The sequence below is a fragment of the Colletotrichum fructicola genome, assembly GCF_000319635.2.
Source record: "Colletotrichum fructicola Nara gc5 chromosome Unknown KSG_Nara_v1_contig01, whole genome shotgun sequence".
In the NCBI taxonomy this organism is placed as follows: domain Eukaryota; kingdom Fungi; phylum Ascomycota; class Sordariomycetes; order Glomerellales; family Glomerellaceae; genus Colletotrichum; species Colletotrichum fructicola.
In genome coordinates, this window is record NW_027094051.1 from 6,414,760 (window position 1) to 6,434,526 (window position 19,767).

At 54.4% G+C, this 19,767-nt stretch overlaps 8 protein-coding genes across 8 annotated transcripts; 5 read left to right on the forward strand and 3 right to left on the reverse strand.

Moving 5' to 3' along the window:
- Positions 1-2,392: 2,392 nt before the first annotated feature.
- Positions 2,393-3,676, forward strand: GLG5-1 (Ligninase LG5; the record flags this gene model as incomplete). Its single annotated transcript, XM_032023945.1, has 2 exons — positions 2,393-3,382; positions 3,437-3,676. 2 exons carry the CDS (start codon positions 2,393-2,395, stop codon positions 3,674-3,676), a joined length of 1,230 nt encoding a protein of 409 aa, XP_031879351.1.
- Positions 3,677-4,319: 643 nt separating this feature from the next.
- Positions 4,320-4,785, forward strand: CGGC5_v001812 (uncharacterized protein; the record flags this gene model as incomplete). The annotated part of the gene is made up of 1 exon (XM_032023946.1): positions 4,320-4,706. One exon carries the CDS (start codon positions 4,320-4,322, stop codon positions 4,704-4,706), a length of 387 nt encoding a protein of 128 aa, XP_031879350.1.
- A 627-nt stretch (positions 4,786-5,412) lies between these two features.
- On the forward strand, positions 5,413-6,349 carry YDC1 (Alkaline ceramidase YDC1; the record flags this gene model as incomplete). The annotated part of the gene is made up of 3 exons (XM_032023947.1): positions 5,413-5,498; positions 5,573-5,646; positions 5,700-6,349. The coding sequence occupies 3 exons, from the start codon at positions 5,413-5,415 to the stop codon at positions 6,347-6,349; spliced, it is 810 nt and encodes a 269-aa protein (XP_031879271.1).
- A 172-nt stretch (positions 6,350-6,521) lies between these two features.
- On the reverse strand, positions 6,522-7,123 carry CGGC5_v001814 (uncharacterized protein; the record flags this gene model as incomplete). The annotated part of the gene is made up of 3 exons (XM_032023948.1): positions 6,522-6,532; positions 6,635-6,970; positions 7,057-7,123. 3 exons carry the CDS (start codon positions 7,121-7,123, stop codon positions 6,522-6,524), a joined length of 414 nt encoding a protein of 137 aa, XP_031879270.1.
- A 3,175-nt stretch (positions 7,124-10,298) lies between these two features.
- Positions 10,299-10,823, forward strand: CGGC5_v001815 (uncharacterized protein; the record flags this gene model as incomplete). Its single annotated transcript, XM_032023949.1, has 1 exon — positions 10,299-10,823. The coding sequence occupies one exon, from the start codon at positions 10,299-10,301 to the stop codon at positions 10,821-10,823; it is 525 nt and encodes a 174-aa protein (XP_031879268.1).
- A 2,916-nt stretch (positions 10,824-13,739) lies between these two features.
- On the forward strand, positions 13,740-14,592 carry CGGC5_v001816 (uncharacterized protein; the record flags this gene model as incomplete). The annotated part of the gene is made up of 2 exons (XM_032023950.1): positions 13,740-14,099; positions 14,155-14,592. The coding sequence occupies 2 exons, from the start codon at positions 13,740-13,742 to the stop codon at positions 14,590-14,592; spliced, it is 798 nt and encodes a 265-aa protein (XP_031879267.1).
- Positions 14,593-14,696: 104 nt separating this feature from the next.
- Positions 14,697-16,369, reverse strand: MCPB-2 (Carboxypeptidase 2; the record flags this gene model as incomplete). Its single annotated transcript, XM_032023951.1, has 2 exons — positions 14,697-16,084; positions 16,138-16,369. 2 exons carry the CDS (start codon positions 16,367-16,369, stop codon positions 14,697-14,699), a joined length of 1,620 nt encoding a protein of 539 aa, XP_031879349.1.
- An 833-nt stretch (positions 16,370-17,202) lies between these two features.
- mfs1-4 (MFS siderochrome iron transporter 1) lies at positions 17,203-18,893 on the reverse strand (the record flags this gene model as incomplete). The annotated part of the gene is made up of 5 exons (XM_066150888.1): positions 17,203-17,331; positions 17,383-17,576; positions 17,646-18,168; positions 18,223-18,660; positions 18,735-18,893. 5 exons carry the CDS (start codon positions 18,891-18,893, stop codon positions 17,203-17,205), a joined length of 1,443 nt encoding a protein of 480 aa, XP_066009967.1.
- Between the last annotated feature and the right edge of the window lie 874 nt (positions 18,894-19,767).

Genomic DNA, 19,767 nt, shown 5'->3' on the forward strand with positions numbered 1-19,767 from the left:
TGCGCCACAGCTGAAAATAGGTCATGCCCCAATTGGGGAAACACACCACATCATACATGTTTGGGCTTTGCTTACGACATCTTCTATTCTTTCTTTTTCTTCAAAGTGTTCATTTTATTTTCCGACGAACTTGGTGTTTCCAGGCACCAAAAATGGCATTCTGGAGAGTTTACTCACGTTCGCATGAACAAAGCCCAAGTTCTGGCGCACACTGCCTGAACCCTTTCAATCCTTCGGGATGAACCACCGGCATCGAACCAATCAAGATGTGTATGCAAACAAGACTCGGTCGGCCGAGGAACAGGGGCGACAAACAAACCAGCCCGGCGGTACCTGCGTCGCATCCACAAACCGGAGGCTCGTCCGATGCTGTGGACGTGGGGATGGATGCCAAAGCATATTAAACAATTGGGCCGCCGTAAAAAGAAGCAGCTGAGTTTGAGATCCCTCGTGGCGTGGGGTCGCACCAGTACACCAGCCAGCATCACAGGGCAAAGACATTTCATCCTTTCACCTGCGGTCCGTGTCTCTGATCCGCCGCCGTACCCCTTTTCTCCCGTTTATCCTCCTGTCTCTGCCCTACCGGACCCCTGGGAGACAAGACAGGACAGGGCACACCATGATGTGCGGTAAAATGAGCAGATAATGACAAGAGCTCGTATATATGCGGAGTCTGACAGCTTATTCGGTTCATCCGAGCGGCGGGAAATGTGAAGCACGCCGGCAGCGAGGTGAGCCGTCCGTATTCACCTCCCCGACGCTCCGCTCCGCCCCCAGCATCGAATCGTGAAAATTCGGATGCAGATGCCTCAGCTTTTTCGGTTTCGCTGCCCCAATCAGGGGTTAAGGAATGGTCAGAGACTGGGAGTTTCCGGCGGACTCACCTGCCAGCGCATTGGAGGCGTTCAATAGCGTCAGGCGGGTGGTCGATGCGGGAGAGTTGAGACACCGCAAACAAGCACAAATGCATCTCGAAGGAAAACACAGAGACAGGGACAGAGAGCATCAGCATTCTTTCAGCCAATCAGACCGCAAGATCCCGACGCACCGCTTTCTTATTTCCCCAATAAGCTCATCCCGCCGTCACGGACGCACCAGCCCTTTTGCAGCCTAGGCAACGGTGTGTCTTGGGGGTGTGTGGGAAGAGGAGAGAGGTCTGACAGCTTACCTACCAGCTTACTTAGTCTGACTGTTCTGACGGGAGGAGCTGTGCGCCCCCTTTTCTTCTCTGCATCGTATGTATCTTGAATGTTTCCCTTTGGGAATAAGACCCCTGCTGGTGGCGCCGGACATGCAGAAGAAGCTTAAACGCTCCCACTCATCCAATCCCCACCCCGATCCCGCGCCGTCAATCTTGGCATGGCAGCCAAGTGGTGCGCGATACGAGACTTTGGGCCGACTGCACGGTGAGACAAGGGGATTATCTGCTCCGGCCAAACAACAGACGCCTGCGGTGCTGTTATGCTTCTTCTGCCCTTGCCGCCTTATGGGGGTGGTACTTGGTACTCCATGTAATGTTGAGTCTATTGTTAGGAGACAAGCCCCGGCTTAGCGCGCGTTGCATTGCAGATGCGGCTATTGCTAGCATGGGGCTCTTTTCTTCCTTCCGATTGCTCATGATGTATTTCTGCTTAACCTGCTCTTTCTCCATGTCAGACTGTCGTGTGTTTCCTACCGGCCGACGAATCACGGCCGAGTGATACATGCTGATGCTGGTGAGGCGGATGATGGGAGGCGCGCAGCCCGGGCAGCGGGCTTGATGCCTAGGGTCTAAGCTGGGGCGCTAAGGAGTGATATGCTTCTTGCTCCTTTGCCTGCGGTCCGGGGGTTTTCGCTGTCACTTCTTTTTGCGTTTTCTTACCTGGAGCTAGCGGGTTGCTATTCGAGAAGACGGCTGAGACATACGACCGGGTTCTTCTTGGCACAGCTGGAAGGTGTGCGGTGCGGTGCGCCGGCGGCGGCCTGTCGCTCCATCCACCATCTCACTCTCTCGTGTCCGGGGGAGATCTTAGTAGAGCTAGTTGAACGCGAAAGTGTTTTGGCGTCGGCTTAGACTCAGGAACGGGTGAGGCTAAGAGGCTCGTCCCGAAGGAAGCAGGCATGCACGTTCCGATTTTCGAGCTGTTATGAGTTGGTTTGTGGTGTGTCTGAGGCCTCTGGGATATGGTTACCTCAAGTAGAGATAGTAGGATTGTGATGGATGGCCGTATCTTGGCAGAAGGGATATAAGGAATCGTCGTCTTCTCCCTCCTCGACGATGATTCCTGTCTCTTCAGCAGTTCAAGCTCCTCTTCCATTTCTTCTTCTTCATCAAAGACCATCACAGGTCTGATCCAGTCACTACTTTCCCTTCTTCTCTTTTCCCACATTCGCTCCGTACATCTCACACAAGATGCATCTCACATCCTTCCTCACAACCTCCCTCGCCATCTCCGGCACCCTCGCCTACCCGAGCATGGGCAACCAAATTTCCGAAATCATGTCCCGCGCCTCCGACAAAGGCGACTCAACCGAGCTCCTCGGCGACCTAATCACTCTCAAAGACCGCGACCTCACCCCCGTCGGCAAGGACGTCAAGAAGCTCCTCCAGGGCAAGGGCACCCCCGAGTCCAACGACCGCTACATCCTCCCCGTGCCCGCGCTTAACTCGGACAAGTGCAAGAAGGACACGTGCTGCGTCTGGCGCTACGTCGCCGACGACATGTATCAGTTCATGGCCGGCTCCTCGGGACGCTGCACAAAGTGGGCGCGCGCCGCCGTCCGCCTCGGCTTCCACGACGCGGGCACCTGGTCCAAGGCCACCGCCTCCCAGGGCGGCGGCGCCGACGGCAGCATCATCCTGGCCGGGGAGGAGATCGGCCGCTTCGAGAACCGCGGGCTGCAGGAGGTCGCCGCGCGCTTCGCGGAGCTGCACGGCAAGTACAAGGCCATGGGCTGGAACATCGGCATGGGCGACTTCATCCAGATGGGCGCCAACGTCGCGACGGTGGTGTGCCCGCTCGGCCCGCGCATCAAGACGTACGTCGGCCGCAAGGACAGCGCGAACCCCGCGCCGGCGGGCCTGCTGCCGAGCCCGTTTGCGCCCGCGGACCAGCTGATCCAGCTGTTCAAGGACAAGACAATCGGGCCTCATGGGCTGGTTGCGCTGCTTGGCGCGCATACGACGAGCCAGCAGAACTTTGTCAATGAGTCGAGGGCCGGCGATCCGCAGGACAGCACCCCCGGTGTGTGGGATGTGTTGTACTACAAGGAGACGCTGAGCGACCGCTCGCCTCCCCGTGTGTTCAAGTTCCCCTCGGATATCTCCATCTCGCAGCACCCTGAGACCAGCAAAGAGTTCAGGGAGTTCGCTGGACCTGGTGGACAGAACCACTGGAACGAGGTATGTTTCCTTCAGAGTTGAGATTTGGGGTGTTATGACTGACAGTGGTGACAGGACTACGCCAGAGAGTACATCCGTCTGTCGCTGCTTGGTGTGGATAACATCAACCAGCTTACCGAGTGCACCAAGGTTCTCCCTCCTGCGACTAAGGGCTTCCGCATCCTCGACCAGTTCAAGCTCGACAAGTGGCTGAACAGCGTCGGCAGCAAGGGCGCCGCCAAGAAGGTGTCTCAGGACATTGAAAACGGTGACACTGTCACTGTTGATGTTCCTCCCGTCAACAACCGCAACTAGTGGAGTATGAGATGCTGGTGCTTTTCTTGAAAATAAATATCCCATTGGCGCACGGGTCTAAGCGGGCTTCGGGACTATGGTAGATAGTAATCGGTCGGAGTTTTGGGTTTGGCTTGGCTTTCTTTGAAAATGATTTTGTACATTGGCGCGGTATGATGACGCGAGATACATACTTTTAATCCATCTTACGATTCTTCATGACGAGTTTGGGCTCGACTTAACTCGTTGCATTTTCGTGATGCAGGCTGGGTCTGCCTGACTCAAGCCGTGATCCATGAGAACTTTATCCGCCAAGTACCCTCTTGGCTGGTTCAGAAACAGCTGATGGTTAAATCAGAAATAACCCTTTGATTCTTATCAAGCCGAGGTTGATATTGAGACTACTCACAGCCTTGCACGATCTGTCAGACCGTGAATATGTGATCGGCAGGAAGCTCACTGGTGCAACTCCGGGTGGACCCGGGCTTGCCGGAACCGAGATACTTCGGTCCGAAGTCAGAGACGGCAGCGCTCTATGGCGTGGCACAATACGACCTGCAGTCGATTTTAAGCTTCCCGGTACTTTAAAAGCCGTTGTACCCCACAAAGCGGCCCAACGAGTCTCAACTCATATTATTGCAGCTCATAATTCATCACCACCACCATGTCGTACCGCATGCTCATCTTCCTTCACCGGAAAGAGGGTCTTTCCCACGCCGAATTCAAGGACCATTATGAAAACGTCCATGTACCCCTCACGAAAGAACTCACCGGCTCGCTGTTCCCGATGTTGCACTCGCGCCGCTATATAGCGCGCTCGCCAGATGACGGCAAGCCCATGGTGCTCGCCGGAGCAAAGGGAGAAGATGAGGCCGATGCTGTGGTGGAGGTCGCGTTTAAGGACGAAGCGGCCGCGCAAGCTTTCTTCGCAGCGACGAACAGTGGCGAGGCGATGGAACGGTTGAAGAAGGATAATGAGCAGTTTTTGAACTGGGAGAAGTTGAGAATTTTGAAGATTTCGGAGGTCTGTGAGACGAGAGGTGATTCATGAGATGGGGCTTTCAAATGATTCAAGGTACGTCGTCTATGTGGCAGTCTAAAGAGGCTATGCTAACATCCCACAGGCTTGAAAAATATTGGCAAGGACACTCGCATGATACCTAAATATGTATCAACTTCAATCCAACACAATGTCGCGCCGAGCAACAATTGAAATCGCCGTTGTGACGTCGGACACGGAGTTGCAGAGTCCGGACTCCCTATACTCAGCAACTCCGCCGTGAAGCTCCGGACTTGCCGCTGAAGAACCCAAGAAGCCTCGGCTGAACCCCTGGAAGTGGATCCCTCAAATGCCTTCGGATCCGGCTCCGGGCTCCGCGGAGTCGCGGCCGGACCCATTCGAGTGGAGTGGATCCTCGCGGCAATCCCTGCAGCTACGCGCAACCGAACGGATGGAGTCGTATTTTTTCTCCCTGCCATCCGACTGCGTGGCCTTAAAAAAGGTCCAGATGAACCGCCGTCATTGAACCACTTTCGTTACACCAAGTTTTCGACATCGTGAGCGCGAGAACATCTCCCCGGATTTCGTGATAAAAGTTGCATCGGGTTGGTCATCCCGATTGGTCCCGCTCGCCGCGATCGACGACCTTGATAAATCTCAACCTGACAACGCGTCGAGCCAGGCGCGTTCTCTCCATTGTCAACACAACCACCTAATACTCCCTGAGCAGCATCACCATCGAGGATCTACTCCCAAAATGAGTCACAAGCATCAAACACTCCGCTTTGTGGATGACCCGACTGCCGGGGACGGCATCTGGGGATACCCCACGAGCAAAGCCAAGTACGCTACCGCTCCACTCACCTCACCAAAAGTCCCTTTTGAGATGCGATGCTGACCTCAGACTGCACTCCTAGCTTCTGCGAGGAGGATTACGTTTTCACGCGGTATATCGCAGAATTCATCAATTGCCTCTCCAATGCCACCTACAGTGAGTCTTTCCATCACCATAACCAGGAAATCACGTTGCTGACCCCTTGCCAGTCTACTTCGCCCTCAAGTACCCCCGCGCCAACTCCAAGGCGTCGGTGCCCTGGTACCGCACCCTGGACATCCAATCCGTCGGCCTCCTCCTCGTCGGCATCTTCTCCGGCGTCTTCCATGGCACGATGCACCAGGAAACCCAGCTCCTCGACGACCTCTCCATGCTCATCCTCGCCGGCTCGCTCGTGCAGCCGCTCTATGTCTACCGCCAGTCCTCCCTCGTCGGCGCCGCCGTCATCGCGCTGCTGTGGGGCGGCATCGGCACCATGGCTGTCATCTACGTCCGCTCCGGCGACATCTTCATCCACGTCATGACCTTCAGCGCGCTGCTCACCTTCGTCTGGCCGCGCACGCTGTACTTGGTCTACTGGACGGGGCTGTACTCTAAGGAAGAGAAGAAGATCTTCATGCGGTACTTCTGGAAGGCGGTCTTTGCGCTGATCTTTGGCTTCACGCTGTGGCATATTGATTTGGAGTATTGCGCTGAGTTGAGGGCTGTGAGGAAGGCGGTTGGACTGCCGATCGCGTGGTTCCTGGAGTTGCATGGGTGGTGGCATATCTTTACTGCTCTTGGAGCGAGCTGGTACATGCGGTTGATCAGGATGGTCACAGAGGACGCCTGTACCGGCTCTGAGAAGAAGCAGAAGTAAGTACAGTGTCATGAGACTTGAAGTTTGACTTTATTCAGGGTTGTATATCCCAAATTAGGCAGAGCAAAAGTATTTCAATTCAATTTGCGGAATAAACCCAAATAATCCCGAACCGGAATAATTCACTCTGCTTCGCGCACACCTTTGACCTTTGGCTGCTCTCAAGTATAACTCAACCGACGCCTGTGACTGTATTGTGACGCACTTTGTCATCCTATTTCTTCAGATTCAACAATGATATTAATATTACTAGCTCAGAGCAGACCGAGGGCAAGGAAGACTTACAGCCGGAGCACCAGAAAGAACGAATATTGCCCCATCCATAGTTCCTAAAGTCGCTACATCCGTTGACCGGGCCGTTACTGTCGGCATACCTGCCCTGGCACCCAGGCTGGTCGAAGATGACGCATCTTCCGCCGCGCAGGATCACGGACATGGGAATCAACGACCCCGAGACGCATCCGCCGTTGGTGGCGCCGCCGTTCTGGTACTCGCGGCAGCCCGTGCCGGGCATGTCACGGTCGAACGTCTGGCATCCCGTGAGACTGGGGGCGCCCGTGATGGAGCGGTACCTCGTGTTGTCGTTGGCGTCGCAGTTGTAGACGTTGTCGTATGCAACGACTGATCAAATTGGGAGCTTTGAGTTAGAAACCGGATACTAGCAGGTAGAACGCAGAAGGAAAAGGCCAAGGAGAGTGTTGTCTTACCTTCCCATGCCTGAGAACTGGCGCACAGGGTGGCGAGAATGACCGCGGCAACAGTGGAGAAGTGCATCTTGGGTTTTGAACGTAGAAGAAAGATGCAGAAGCTGGCTGGAGTCTGAATGACAGGAATCAATGCTCCCGGAGCAGATAGAGGCTCGTATTTATGGTTTTGAGGATTGCAGGCAAGACTCTTGATCTTCGCGAAATGGCTATGAAACGGCCAGGAGAGGAAAGACGCAATGACGAACCCCATTCTATCCACAGACAGACTAAAAAGCCCCATAGCAAAGCGAGGGAGCCAATCTGGATTCAGACCGTCTTTTCCTGCAACTATACAGACATCGATACCGAGCTCAAAGCGAGCCATCCAATCACAACTGAGAGGCGTTGCAAACCTCCCCCGAAAGTCCGCCCTGCTAGTACGGCAACTCCAAAGTTGGCTAGTTGAATATAACGCTGTCTAACGCACATTTGTTCAACCAACTGTGCCATCTTTCCGCGTCTGAGTTGTGATATGCACAATTTTTAAGCTTGCGTCCCTTGTATCGGCGTAAGTGCACTTCTGGCCTGGCCTGGCCCCTTCCAAAATGTAGAAGACCTATATTACTGCCCCTGCCATTGTGTTGCATTATGCCCTCGTAGCTGAACCATGCACTCGCGCCAAGGCCACTTTGAGAAGGTCCGTAACTTAGTACCGCCCACATCGTGGGATTGCCTTAGACATCAACACATTGGTCCCCGGGGTATGCCAGGCAGCAGTCCTCGTCGCTCAGCACACAAATGATGACGGAAGGATGGGACAGGGCCGACATGCTGTGGTCTCGACTAAATATTCTCTCTTCCATTGAGGTGATGCTCAGATGCGGTTGCACAACTGAGCTCGCGACGTAACAATACGCAGTCCGCTTAAACTCGATATACGAACAGCGAATGTACGTAATATTCGCATGTCTAGCCTTTCCAATGCGCGTTATATTGATAGTGAAGTTGCTCGCTTGTCAGCATTTCGTGTCCGTAGCATCGAAACTTTCATATGCTTCGCGGACTGAACCGGGGACGTCATGCAACGAGGGACCTTCTGCTTCGTTGTTCTTGTCGGTACGTACGTGCACCCTCCAATTTGGGTTTTCAGGAGATGCATACGATCCAAAGTCTTGCCAAAGTTGGAGCCGTAATTTGTCACCATCATCATCCACCGTGACGAAGTAGTCAGTAGGGCAACGGCTACACGAGCCGGAGAAAGTTACTGCTGAGTTAGAAAATGCTGCGGAAGCACTTTGCTCAGATTTAGCAATCTCATTGGCCATCGCGCGTGACCAGTGGCTGCGAACATCCCTGTTGGGGCGGATTTCATCCCGGTAGATTGACATTACATCTGTTTGAGGACAGACTCTCTTCGCAGCTAGCCCGAAGATAAAGTATGTTGACTGGAAATCACAGCCTGTGAATTTCCAATCCATGTACAGAAGAAATCTTCCGTCAACAATTCTTGGGGCCGCTTCGGAGGTCCGTTGTTCACTGACCCATGAATCCGACCAACTGTAAGGCACCATGATTTCCACGAAGCGCTTGGCATAAGTCAACCCCCTCATGTGATGCTTCATAGCAATCTGGACGTGTGAGTGATGAATGTCGCGCACACGTCCGAGCCCGCGCCCTGGCTCAGAAGAACAGTCTGCTGGTGTTGGCCATAGAACGCGGTGAGGCACACGTGATTCAGGAAGACGATGGAGGCGGCAACATCCATCGCACACCCAGTGATTAGGCAAGATGTACGCCAGTCCTGTCCAAAATTCAAGCTGTAGAGACTTTGAGAAAATGGAGACTTCGGTTGCCCGGTGTCTATGAGTGAAGCTTCGCAAGACGGCATTGCTTTGCGACAGAATGAAAAGATCGTGTAGTTCGAGTTGGTCCGTGATGAGGAAGAAAATATCAAGAGGAAGTATAAGAATATTTGGAATATTTGAATGCTTCGCTTTGTCTCGGGTGCGAACTCGTCGTTTCCCACCCCGACCTTTGACGTGTTTGATCCATTTGAGACAGCCCATGATAGCTAGTCAGTTCCGAACCGAGCAGTTCAATATGGGTCAGGCAAAATAGTCCTGCAGAAAGAACAAGTCGCCGAGTGTTATGGTGGTAAATGGGCAGGTTTTGGTCAGTTTCGTCCCCCACAAGGAGTTATACAGGGTCTCTGGGCTCCAAAAGACGTAAAGGTCATGTTACCATTAACGTATAGCCCATAAGGGTTGTCGCTCAAGACTCTTGGAACCTTGAGCCACGTGATCGATTCGCAAGTGCATGGACTATATTCCAAAGTGTCATGCGAAAGGCATTCATAAGGCCTTGAGAGGGAATGAAACCAAACTTTTAACACTATCTCAACTTGACGCAGATGGACACTGCAATCAATTTGTGCGGTTTATCTAGTTCCTGTAAAACTTCGACCCCGACTCCACCGGAACGCTTCTTCTGACGGTACATTCTCCGTTATTTGGCACTCTTACGTGGAACTTGATGCACCTTACGGTTGGCTTTCGGAATGTGGCGAAGAACTCGGCGCGGTCGCTAACAATAGACCTCCAGCGCTTACAGTCCACGCCAGAACACACATGACGGCGATGACTCCTTTGATGCTAACCTTCCACCAAGGTCCTTGGGAACCTTGCCAGAAGGCATAAAAGCCGGCTGCTGCCTCACCGACATTCTTCTAGCAGCCGACTTCTACGAGAAAGACTCTGCCTCGAAGACTCGAAGATTTTGCCTCGAAACCGTAAGTATCCCCAACGTCCGAAGAGAAGCACCCGTACCACCAGGACACTAAAACCCGTATTTAAGATAAAAGGTACTCTTTGCTCTCTCTCGGGCGCTAGGCAACAGCGAGCTTAAAACTCCGTTAGATAGCTACCTCAGCTGAATAGTAAGCACGCAACACATACGCGCTTTCAACACGTCTCAAACCCTTACGGTTACCAGGCGCACGAGGCAGAACTACCACCACTCCACTATCTATCTATCTCCTTCGCCCACCCCGAGCAGATATCACCGGACGCTACGGACTTAGCTATACGATACGACGCCGAGGTATTTTTCAAGGCAGTATATATCCACCAGCTCATGATCTACCTTATCAAGCAATAGTACTTGAAAGCTATTAGTGGTTACCCTTGGCTAACCTATGAGCACCAACAAGGGCAAATTCACGATCACACAATCTTTCAGGGGGAACATTGTACACAGCTTCGACGATGAACCGTGCAAAGAAATGCCTCGCCGTACTCGGCCGCATCATCGGCATCAAGAAGGAAAAACCAGAACATGACACCGATCTCCTGGTCGACACTGAGGTCCTGGTCGACACCAAGGCCGACATCAAGTTCGATGCCGAAACCGACGCAAAAGTCGACACCAAAGTCGCCTGCTGCGCGTGTAACTGCCATGGTCCCGAGGCCCATACAGCTCGTAAACATAAATCGACATTAGGGTCCAAAAAGGGATGGGTGTATCACCCAAATTCCGAGTTCCCCTGGAGACTAGCCCAGGTGGTTGAAGAGGAAGAGAACTGGCGCGGAACCTGGGTTCTAGACGTGAAGGACTTGCGGGCGATGGACTGGGGCACCAACCTCGTGCCCAAGGCCGATGGCAACGGACGAGGAGGGCGATATGAGAGGCAGCCGACACGCCATATGCCTTTTCCGGTCGATGGGGGTGGGCACCGAGAGACATTGGTCGGAGGCCAGGACGACCTGATGGTGATGCTTGGACGGCGATAGGGGCCAGGACATAGGCGCGACGAAAGCCATCGTCAGTACGACACTTGCACGTCATGGACCGGAGTATACTTGCTTGTTCTGATGAGCTTTCTCATGAGCTAATTACGAAGGAAATGCAAGTGTTCCGAGCAGCGCTGCTCCAGGAATTATAGCAGGATGCCAATGCGAGAACGATACAACTGCAGATTGACAGCATCTGGAGACACAGCCCGTCTGTGATGAAAACGGGCCACGGACGAGAGTGTATGTAGGGTACTCGACTTGGGAGAAGTGAGCTCATCGTAAGCAAATTCTAGAAAGACGGATCTATCAAGGGTGACAGTCAGCCCTCACCGGCATCACGGTCAAAGATGAAGATTGCGAAGAAGTGAAGAGTAGCAAATGTGTCCCAGATATGACTGCAAGGTTGGACAAGGTGACTTCCGCAATTGACGTGTCGCTGCGGTTCGGATACCCAGAACGGCTCCCTGACTGACATCACATCATGAAAGTTCAAAAACTCAACAGCAAGGCTTCACTTAGTCTGGAAGATGTCCCGGCTGGGCGAAGAAGAGTATGGTAGTTTATTGTCGACGCTCGTGCTCTCAAAAATATAATTACATGGATTATCATAAGGTAACTACCTTCAGAATGACCATGCCTGTGGCACGAGGCGTCTAAAACTCTATTGAACAGCTTGACTCCTTGACACGAGCTGTTCATTCCCGGAGTGCCTTGCACAGATTAGTATCCTCTTTCAAACATTCTTCGTACTGAGCCAGGCTCGTGGCTTAAGGTCGGACCAAGCGTGTCATCATTGGTCTGACAGCTGACATGTACCCTCCAGCTGAGATCCATCGGGGTTCCGTAGGACCCGTAGTCGCACCAAACTCGAACGCACGTCTGTCCACCCTTGACGGCGACAGCAAAATCAATTGGACAGCGGTCACATGATCCAACAAACTCGCATCCCGGATGCCTCTCTGCGGAAAGGACGGCACGCTTGAAATCCGCAGCTGTATTGGAAGTGGGCGTTGGAGCCGGCGGCGCACTGGGTGCAGGGAGCCGTAGACTGTAGAGACTAACAACAACTCGGGCTTGTCGAGGTAGAAGACGAGAAACAATGTGTTCGCCGTATCCATGTTCGTGAGGGCAGACGGGACGGAGGTTTAGTGTACTCCTTACAATTGCATTGTTCTTCAGTTCTCTCGCAACGAGAAACCTTCCGCGGACAATCTTCGGGACAGACTCCTTCACGGCCCAAAGATTGCCAAGCGGAAGATAGTCCGGTTGGAATCTGTCTCTGCGCGTCTCCATGACTCGTTTGTAAAGTTGGTTTTCGAACAGGCCTCTCATATGGCACTTCAAGGCGATTTGAATGTCCGCGTGGCGATAAGCGTGGGTGTCAATGTTGGCGCTGGATGTCTTGTTGGGGTTGCAGCTGGGTAGCTGATATGGTCTGCCGCTGTTCCGGGGCTTGGCAACGGGTCCGAAATAACGGTGACGAATACCGAAGCGGTGCAATCGACAGCAGTCTTCGCACACGTAATGATCCGGCCGGGTGTAGCCCAGAACTGTCCAGAAACGGTATCTTTCATTCAAAGGAAGACTGCAGACGTCGGCATTCCATATCCTCACAGATCTTTTGGTAAGGTTGCGAAAGAATTGGTTGGTCCGTGATAGGATGAATAGGTCGTGAAGGTCAAGGAAGTCAAAGATGCAGAGAAGGATATCGTTTGGTACGTCGAGAATGGAAAGACCCGGGAACGAAGGTTCCTGTCGGATAGTCGACTCCATTGTGTAGAAGTTGATAATTGATGCAAATGGTTGTGGATTAGCGACTGTGGGAAGAGAATGGTTGCTCAAGTTGTGGAAAGTGGCGAGTGCTCGCAGAGATTCCCGGGTCTATCAAGAAATAGAACTTGACAAGTGGCATGATTTTTCGAAACTTTCCCTTGCACGTGTCCGCATTACTTTCAAAGTTTTGTAGTCTGCCTTTAATCAGCGAGACCTTGACGGCTTCACGACCATGCATGTTCGCGAAAGCGCCATAGGGCTCTCAGGGTGTCAGGCACCCATTCTTCGTCCTACTGGTCGGACGCAGATACAGGGATTTGCGCAAAAGGATATGCAAAGGATCCAGGGAATGAACAGTCCAGCTGGCTTGATGAGCTGCAAATATGCGAGCTTTGCTGTCGTCGAACTGCCGCACACCGCACGTGGAGGTTTTATCTCAGTAGACAATCCTTTTAATACCAACACTTTTCTGTGCTGTGTAGTGAATTTTGCGTTTAAGTAGAGTCAGAGAAAACCAGTTATCCCTCTGCTAAGCCTGCGAGCCAAAGTCAACCAACCGCCGATGAGATACGGACAAGCAGATCCTCCTTGTTCACTCCCGTACAGGTAGTGGACGGCTGTGTTTTTGGTGTTCACAAGGGCCCCTAACGTTTCTTCAATTCTCTATAGCTCTCTATGGCACACGATGGATTTCATTTTTCAGATCTGCCAGACATCATCCAACCTCCCATTGAGAACGTGATGTACAGGGTTAGCCAGAGGGATCCATTCATACATACAAAAGTGATGAACGTCTCCATCCTTCTCGGCCGAGTTACCGGTCTCCGACACCGATAAAGTCCCACAACGCACCGGCCCCAAAAGCACGGCCCCGTCCGATCTGAGCGGGGCTGACTAACCCCGGAATTCCCGGACGTCCTCGCGCCCGCGCTTCATTAAGTCGCGAATGCGAATCGTGCTACGTCAGCCACCGTCCTCCAATCTCATCTCCCCAAAAGCGCCTCTTTCGAACTCCTGCAACATCAATTTGTGATCTCGTTCTCGTATTAAGCTGCTAATCTCGCCAGCTCCACAAACGGCCGCCGTTCCCAGCTCAATCATCGCCATCCAAGATCTTGCCTTCGCACTTGCACCATCACAATGTCATCCCAAACCCTCACAAATCTCACAACAACCCTCTCCCGCCGGCCGGCCCTCACATCCGTCACCGCCGCGCTCACCACATCCCTCCTGATCTGGGCCGTCCGCGACTACCGCGCCTACATCGCCCTCGGCCCGGGCGGCGTGCCGCACAACTTCGCCGGCTGGCTCATGGTCACCATCGGCATCCGCCCCTTTGCGCTCTCGAAGAGCTCCGCGACATGGACGGGCGACTACCCCAGCGATGGATACCACCAAGACATGCAGGACCTGCCCAGACGGAAGGGCGAGAGGGCGGCGTTGGGAGGTATCGTGCCGCATAGGCAGCTGAGCCAACATGCGCCGGAGAACATGAGAGAGGTAACGTTATATCTCATTGAAAGACTTCCTTGCTGTGAAGCTAACAACGACGCAGTTCATCCAAAATCTCTTCACAAACGCAGCAACCCAGAACCCCGCCCTCCTCGAAACGAAAAAGTCGCTCTACGAACGCCTCAACCCGGCCCTCTTCGTCACAGCCCAGGTCATCGCCAAATCCGCCCCTGAAGCAGCCCGCACCGCCCGCGGAGAGATAGGCCACCACCATGGCGACCTGTCGATCCACATGTACCTCTCCCCGGCAGACGCGAAACTCGCCATCGAAAAGGGCTGGGCGGAGCGCCACCGCCTCTCCGTCCCGCGCACCTCGTTCTTCGCGAACCGGTTCCACATGGCGGACTCGTACATCATGGTGTACGGACCGCGGGACGAGGAGGAGATGGAAGTTCTCGCGACGATTCTGAGGAACGGGATCCGGTTCATGACGGGCAGGGAGGATGTTGGGGAGATTGAGTGGAGGCAGATGCTTGTCTAGATCGGGGCACGGGTGAGCCTGTCATGATGTACGATGAGATGTTCTTAACGTCGTTGATATTATTAGTCAATATCTAATTACATTAGTTCTGAGATTAAGCCTGTTCAAGCGAGGACCCTGTAGATGGGATACTCGTCACCCTCCTCAACGGGCACGATGTTGAAGCTCGCGTAGGAGTCAATGTTCTCGGGCTCCAGCGCGACGAAGGCCAGCGCGGCGTTCTTCTGCTTCGTGCTGACAAGGAAGCTACCGGCAGGCAGATTGACCTCTCTTGTGAGAGGCTCAGTGGTGACGGTGGCGCGAACGACGCCCTCGTAGTATCCAGTCTCGAACTCCGCAGAGGTGATGGTGTAAGCCTCCACGGTGCCCTTGTACGGCCCGCTGAGGTTTTCGACCTCAAGACCACCGACACGCAGGCGCTCAGCGAGGTCGGCCCAGGATGCGGGGATGAGGTAGGCCTCGGGACGCGCGCGGGTGATGTTGGCGGTCACGGGGGTGGTTGAGCCAAAGTTGATGGGCACCTGCACGACGGAGCCGTTGTTGATGTTCACCATGGTAAAGGTGCGCTGGACAGTGGGCGAGGAGTCGGTGACGATGATCTCGGCGTCGGTAGTCTTGAAGTCGGCGATGGAGGACTCGATGGTGGTGTACACCTTGTCCGCGTTGTCAGCAGCAGTCTGCAGCACACTCGAGGCCATGGTCAGACCCGCGACGGTGCGGCGTTGAAACTCCTGATCAGCGAGGTAAATACCGCGCATCTCGATCAGGAAAGTCACGCACTGAGTGAGGCCCATGGCGTTGCGGCCGATCTTGGCGTCAGAACCAGCCTCGGCAAAGGTGGGCTTGAACTCCGGGTTGGTGCTGGTGGATCCCGTCACGTAGGGCTCCCAGCGCAGGCCGCGAGACTCCATTGCCGAGCCGATGTTCTTGGCAAACAGCTCCTCGGATAGAGAGCGAATGTCAGGGTGGATGTTGAGGTTCTTCGCGGCGGAGAAGAGACCGTCGGCGGCGTGGTAGTAGCTGCCGTAGCGGGCGGTGGCGCTGTACTCGTGCATGTCAACGGCAACGTGGGGGTTGAACTCGTTGAAGAGGGACTTGATGTCGCGCGTCTGCTTGCGGGCGAGCTTCACATGGTCGCGGTTCGGGTCGTAGTTGGTGGCCAGGGTGCGCTGGAAGTAGAAGACGCCGTCGGGGTTGTAGCGCGGCAGAATGACGATGTCAAGCTTTTCGAGCAGCGAGGCCGTCCAGGTCTGGTTCGCGTCAAGTGCGCCCAAGAGGGCCAGCATGGACTGGTCGCCGGCAGGCTCATTACCGTGGACGGCTCCCTGAAGCCAGACGCGCACCTTGCCGGTCGAGTTCGATGCCCCTCGAGACTTGGCGGATCCTGAGGTGAGGTGAAGGTAGGGGAATGGGCGGCCCTCCTCCGAGGTGAAGTTCGCTTTGTTGTAGGTCAACCAGCTGTTCTTGTCGGCGAGATCTTGAACAAAGGTGTCTTTAAGGCGGTCAACTTTGCATAATTACAATGGCATCGTCTAATTATCTTACCAAGAACATCATCCGCAGTAGGTCCCTGCGTGCCTTCGGCGAAGCCGGTTGGGATCGTCTCCGGGCTCAGAAACGCGGGCGACAGCAAGTCTACACCCTCGATGGCCTGGAAGTTGGCTGCGATGGCATCGCTGTCTTGGCGGACGGTAACGTGGTTGTATCCGTACTTGGCGGCTTCCGCTGAGGCGAGCAGTGAGAGGCCAATGAGGCCAAGGCGAGACGTCGGCAACATGCTGTCGATTTCACACGGCGTCCGAAGTTCCAGTAGCTCAGGTGCTGCTGGAAATTGACGGTCCGAACCCGCGGCGGCTGTCAACGGCTTTTACGCAAACTTTATACATCCCCCGCCGTCACATCGCGGCGTTGCCGGCGGCGCAAAATGGCTCACCGACGCATGGTAAAAGGCTGTTCCTGGCATGACCGGGGCTTGGCTGGGATCATTCGGAGGCTTTTCAATTGGTCATTTGAGATATGCGAACATAACGCCCGATAACAGGAGCGTCAATGGTCAGCAAGGTGCGAGGTGGAGATTCATCGCGGCGAGCGTGAACATTGGCAACGAAACTGTATGAGGCAGCTCGGTGGCAGGTGTGAGGGGAAAGCGGGGGAGCCCCGTGGGCAAGATAACGGCGGCCCATGGTGCCAAGACCTCGGGCCCCGTAGCGAAATAATTCATTTGCGATTGACGTATGAGACGTCTGGATTGAATCTCAATTGCTCCACGCTCCGATACTGCAGTGCCGATGGTCGGGACTTGACCTCCCGACCGCGCTCGCCAAGAGCCCGGCTGTGCTGGTTGGGGATGGATCAGCAGATATGCATCTGGCCATGCCCGCGGAGAGTGGACCACAGTCCGGGCCGGTCGTCAACAACTTCACCCGCTGCTATATCGCTGCGGCCGACGACCGGACGCGTTTGCTTGTTGAGCCAGATATCCGGGTAAGCTGTTTGCTACGCAGCGCATTGTACCACTCAGCCTGCAAAGCGCAGCTCGAAAGTCGCATTTCTACCGGTCTCTATGATGTCCGAGTATGATCAGAAAACAACTATCGCAACCTGCTTCAATCACAAAGCGGCCTTGCCTCTCGACTCGAACGGCATGAAGAGCACCAAAAGCCCAGCTGCGATGAACAGGGCACCACTGGTGTAGACTGGAGCGGAGGTCTTGAGGTTGGCGAACATGGCGACAATGGGCTGTTGTCATCAGCATCACGATCACACCACAGGCCAATCTCATCTACTTACTGCCATGATACCGAAAATTCGGTTGCAAGTTGCCGTTAAGGCGTTGCCGGTCCCGCGCTGCGGTGTCGGGAAGAGCTCGGGCGTGAACCCATAAAGGACGGCATACATGACGTTGCTGGAGAAATTGAAGGCGCAGTTCCAACCCAGAAGCGCGTTGCTTGTCAGCGCAGTCGTTGAAGAGTAGAGAAAGACTCCTGTTAAAACCGTACTGAGGGACAAGGTGCCTTTTCGCCCCAGTCGAGGTAGCTCAACTAGCCACCCACCCAACAATGCGCCTGGTACACCGACGACCGCGATGATCAAGCTGTTGCGATATGTCACATACGTGCTTCCATCGCCGATTTCCGCGCCGCGGGTTGCTTGGATGTAGGGAATAAACGCATTGTACAGAGGATACCCAAGTCCGATCAAAGCCCAAACAGCCATGATCAAGCCCGTGCTCAGTGCAAGTCGCGGTGTCGAGAAGAGGACGCGTACGTGGCTGAGATCCAACTTTTCGAGGTTTCGTTTTACCGCGGCGGTAGCATCAGTTCGAGCGACGTATCCCTCTGGCTCGCAAGCCTTCAGGTCCTCCACCGATAGAGATGTTATCTTGCCGTTTCGCCTCGCGACTTCATGGACTATTCGGACGGCATCTTCGTCGCGACCCTTTCCCATAAGATACTTTGGTGATTCGTAGATCGTAAAGAGAGCAAAACGGACGAGAAACATGACGAGGGTCAAGCCCCCAATGGTGACGATGAAGTATCGCCAGCCCATATTGTTCGATTTGGTGCAGGTCTGGCCCTGTTGACATGTGAGATTCCCCAGAAGAGGCCATGCAATCAACGTCGCGATAACCTGAGCAATAGCCCAATCGATGGATAAAACCGTTAGCAGGTACTGATGAGTGCCTGGCAAGAACTCGAGGAAGATGGCGGAATCGACAGGGAGGTTGCCTCCCACCCCAAAAGACCAGAAAGCCGCAAAGATGCCGATGGCTGCGAAGTTGGGAGCCCCCGCGGCGATCATTCCCCAAACTGCAGTCAGGCCTAAGGTGAGATTGAAGGCTATCTTGCGACCGAAGATATCGCAGCCGAACCCCCAGAACATGGCTCCAGCCAGCAGACCTATGTTTTGAGAGAGACTCAGAAGCGGGGGGCGGGTCGGCTTGAACTCGTTTGCGATGGGAGTGAATATGAGCGAGGTGACGATAGGCCAGAGGTTGTCACTTGCCCAACCAAAGCCGACGACGACGAATAACTGCCACTGATACCATCCCATGCCAATATCTTGGATCTGCAAATCACCAGTCAGTGGCAATCCTCTCCAAGGTAGCCAAGTCGCGCTTCGCGCTGAGGTTTCACACGTACCGCGCGATTGAGAACTCGAGCCTTCGCCTCGTAGACCGGGTCGAGAGCGCCCTTGGGGATGATGGCGGCGTCATCAATGCCGTGGACTTCGAGGACGGTCGCGCGCCCGTGTGGCGGGGGCGACTCCTCCTTCCGCGCCTTATCTGGTTCGGTGCCCATCTAGATCGTCCGTCTCGCGTGCGTTCCCAATAACTCAATTCAATTCCCAAGACCGAAGCAGCGCCACAGCAACGTTTTCTTCCAGGGAGTAGTCGAGAACATGTGTTGGATTGCACAAGGTAAGTAAGGTGGAAACGCGGGTCATGAAGTACGGCCGGCCGATGACCAAAGTTCGAGTACCGCCGCGGGTTCCCCAGGTCTTCACGTCGTACGCCAATTCAATGGCGCAATCCATCCGGTCTGCGACTCTTCCGGCTGTTGATTGGCCGTGCCGGCATTGAGGCGGTCGGAACGCATGCCGATCTGCACTCTGTTTCTGCCCCGACGCGGGAGGGAGGGGTGGAAGAGGGGCCCTAGCGATCAAGCGTGTGGGGGGATCTTCCCGTACCCCATCGACATTCGCTCTGTCTCATCCGATTTGACGCATGTGTTGGTCACAGTTTGGGGTTGTGAACCACCAGGGTGATGATGTTTCTCGAGGGACGGACGTCATCGTTGGGCAGGTGTATCTGGTGGTGTAATTTTCCGCTCTTCGTGGACTCTTTGCGACAACATCGAGTTTTCCTCGCTGAAGAAAAGAACTGCTGACACAGAAACGTCTACAAAGTAGCGCCTTCGATCGAGGATGAGCACTGTTCGAAAGTTTGTTCCTGACAGTTGATGTGTCGAAGACAGCGTTTGCCGGCCCGGCTGTTTAAGGCACAAGGAAGCGCACAGGTTCCCGCCCCAAGCGAGACCCACCAAGACGATCGGAGCTGGCCGGTGCTTCATGACGATGGCGACTAATGCCAGCCGGTGCCAGACGGTGTACAGATGCGTCCACCCGTTCACCCCTCATCGCCATCGCCATCTCCACCTCGACCACGCAGACATT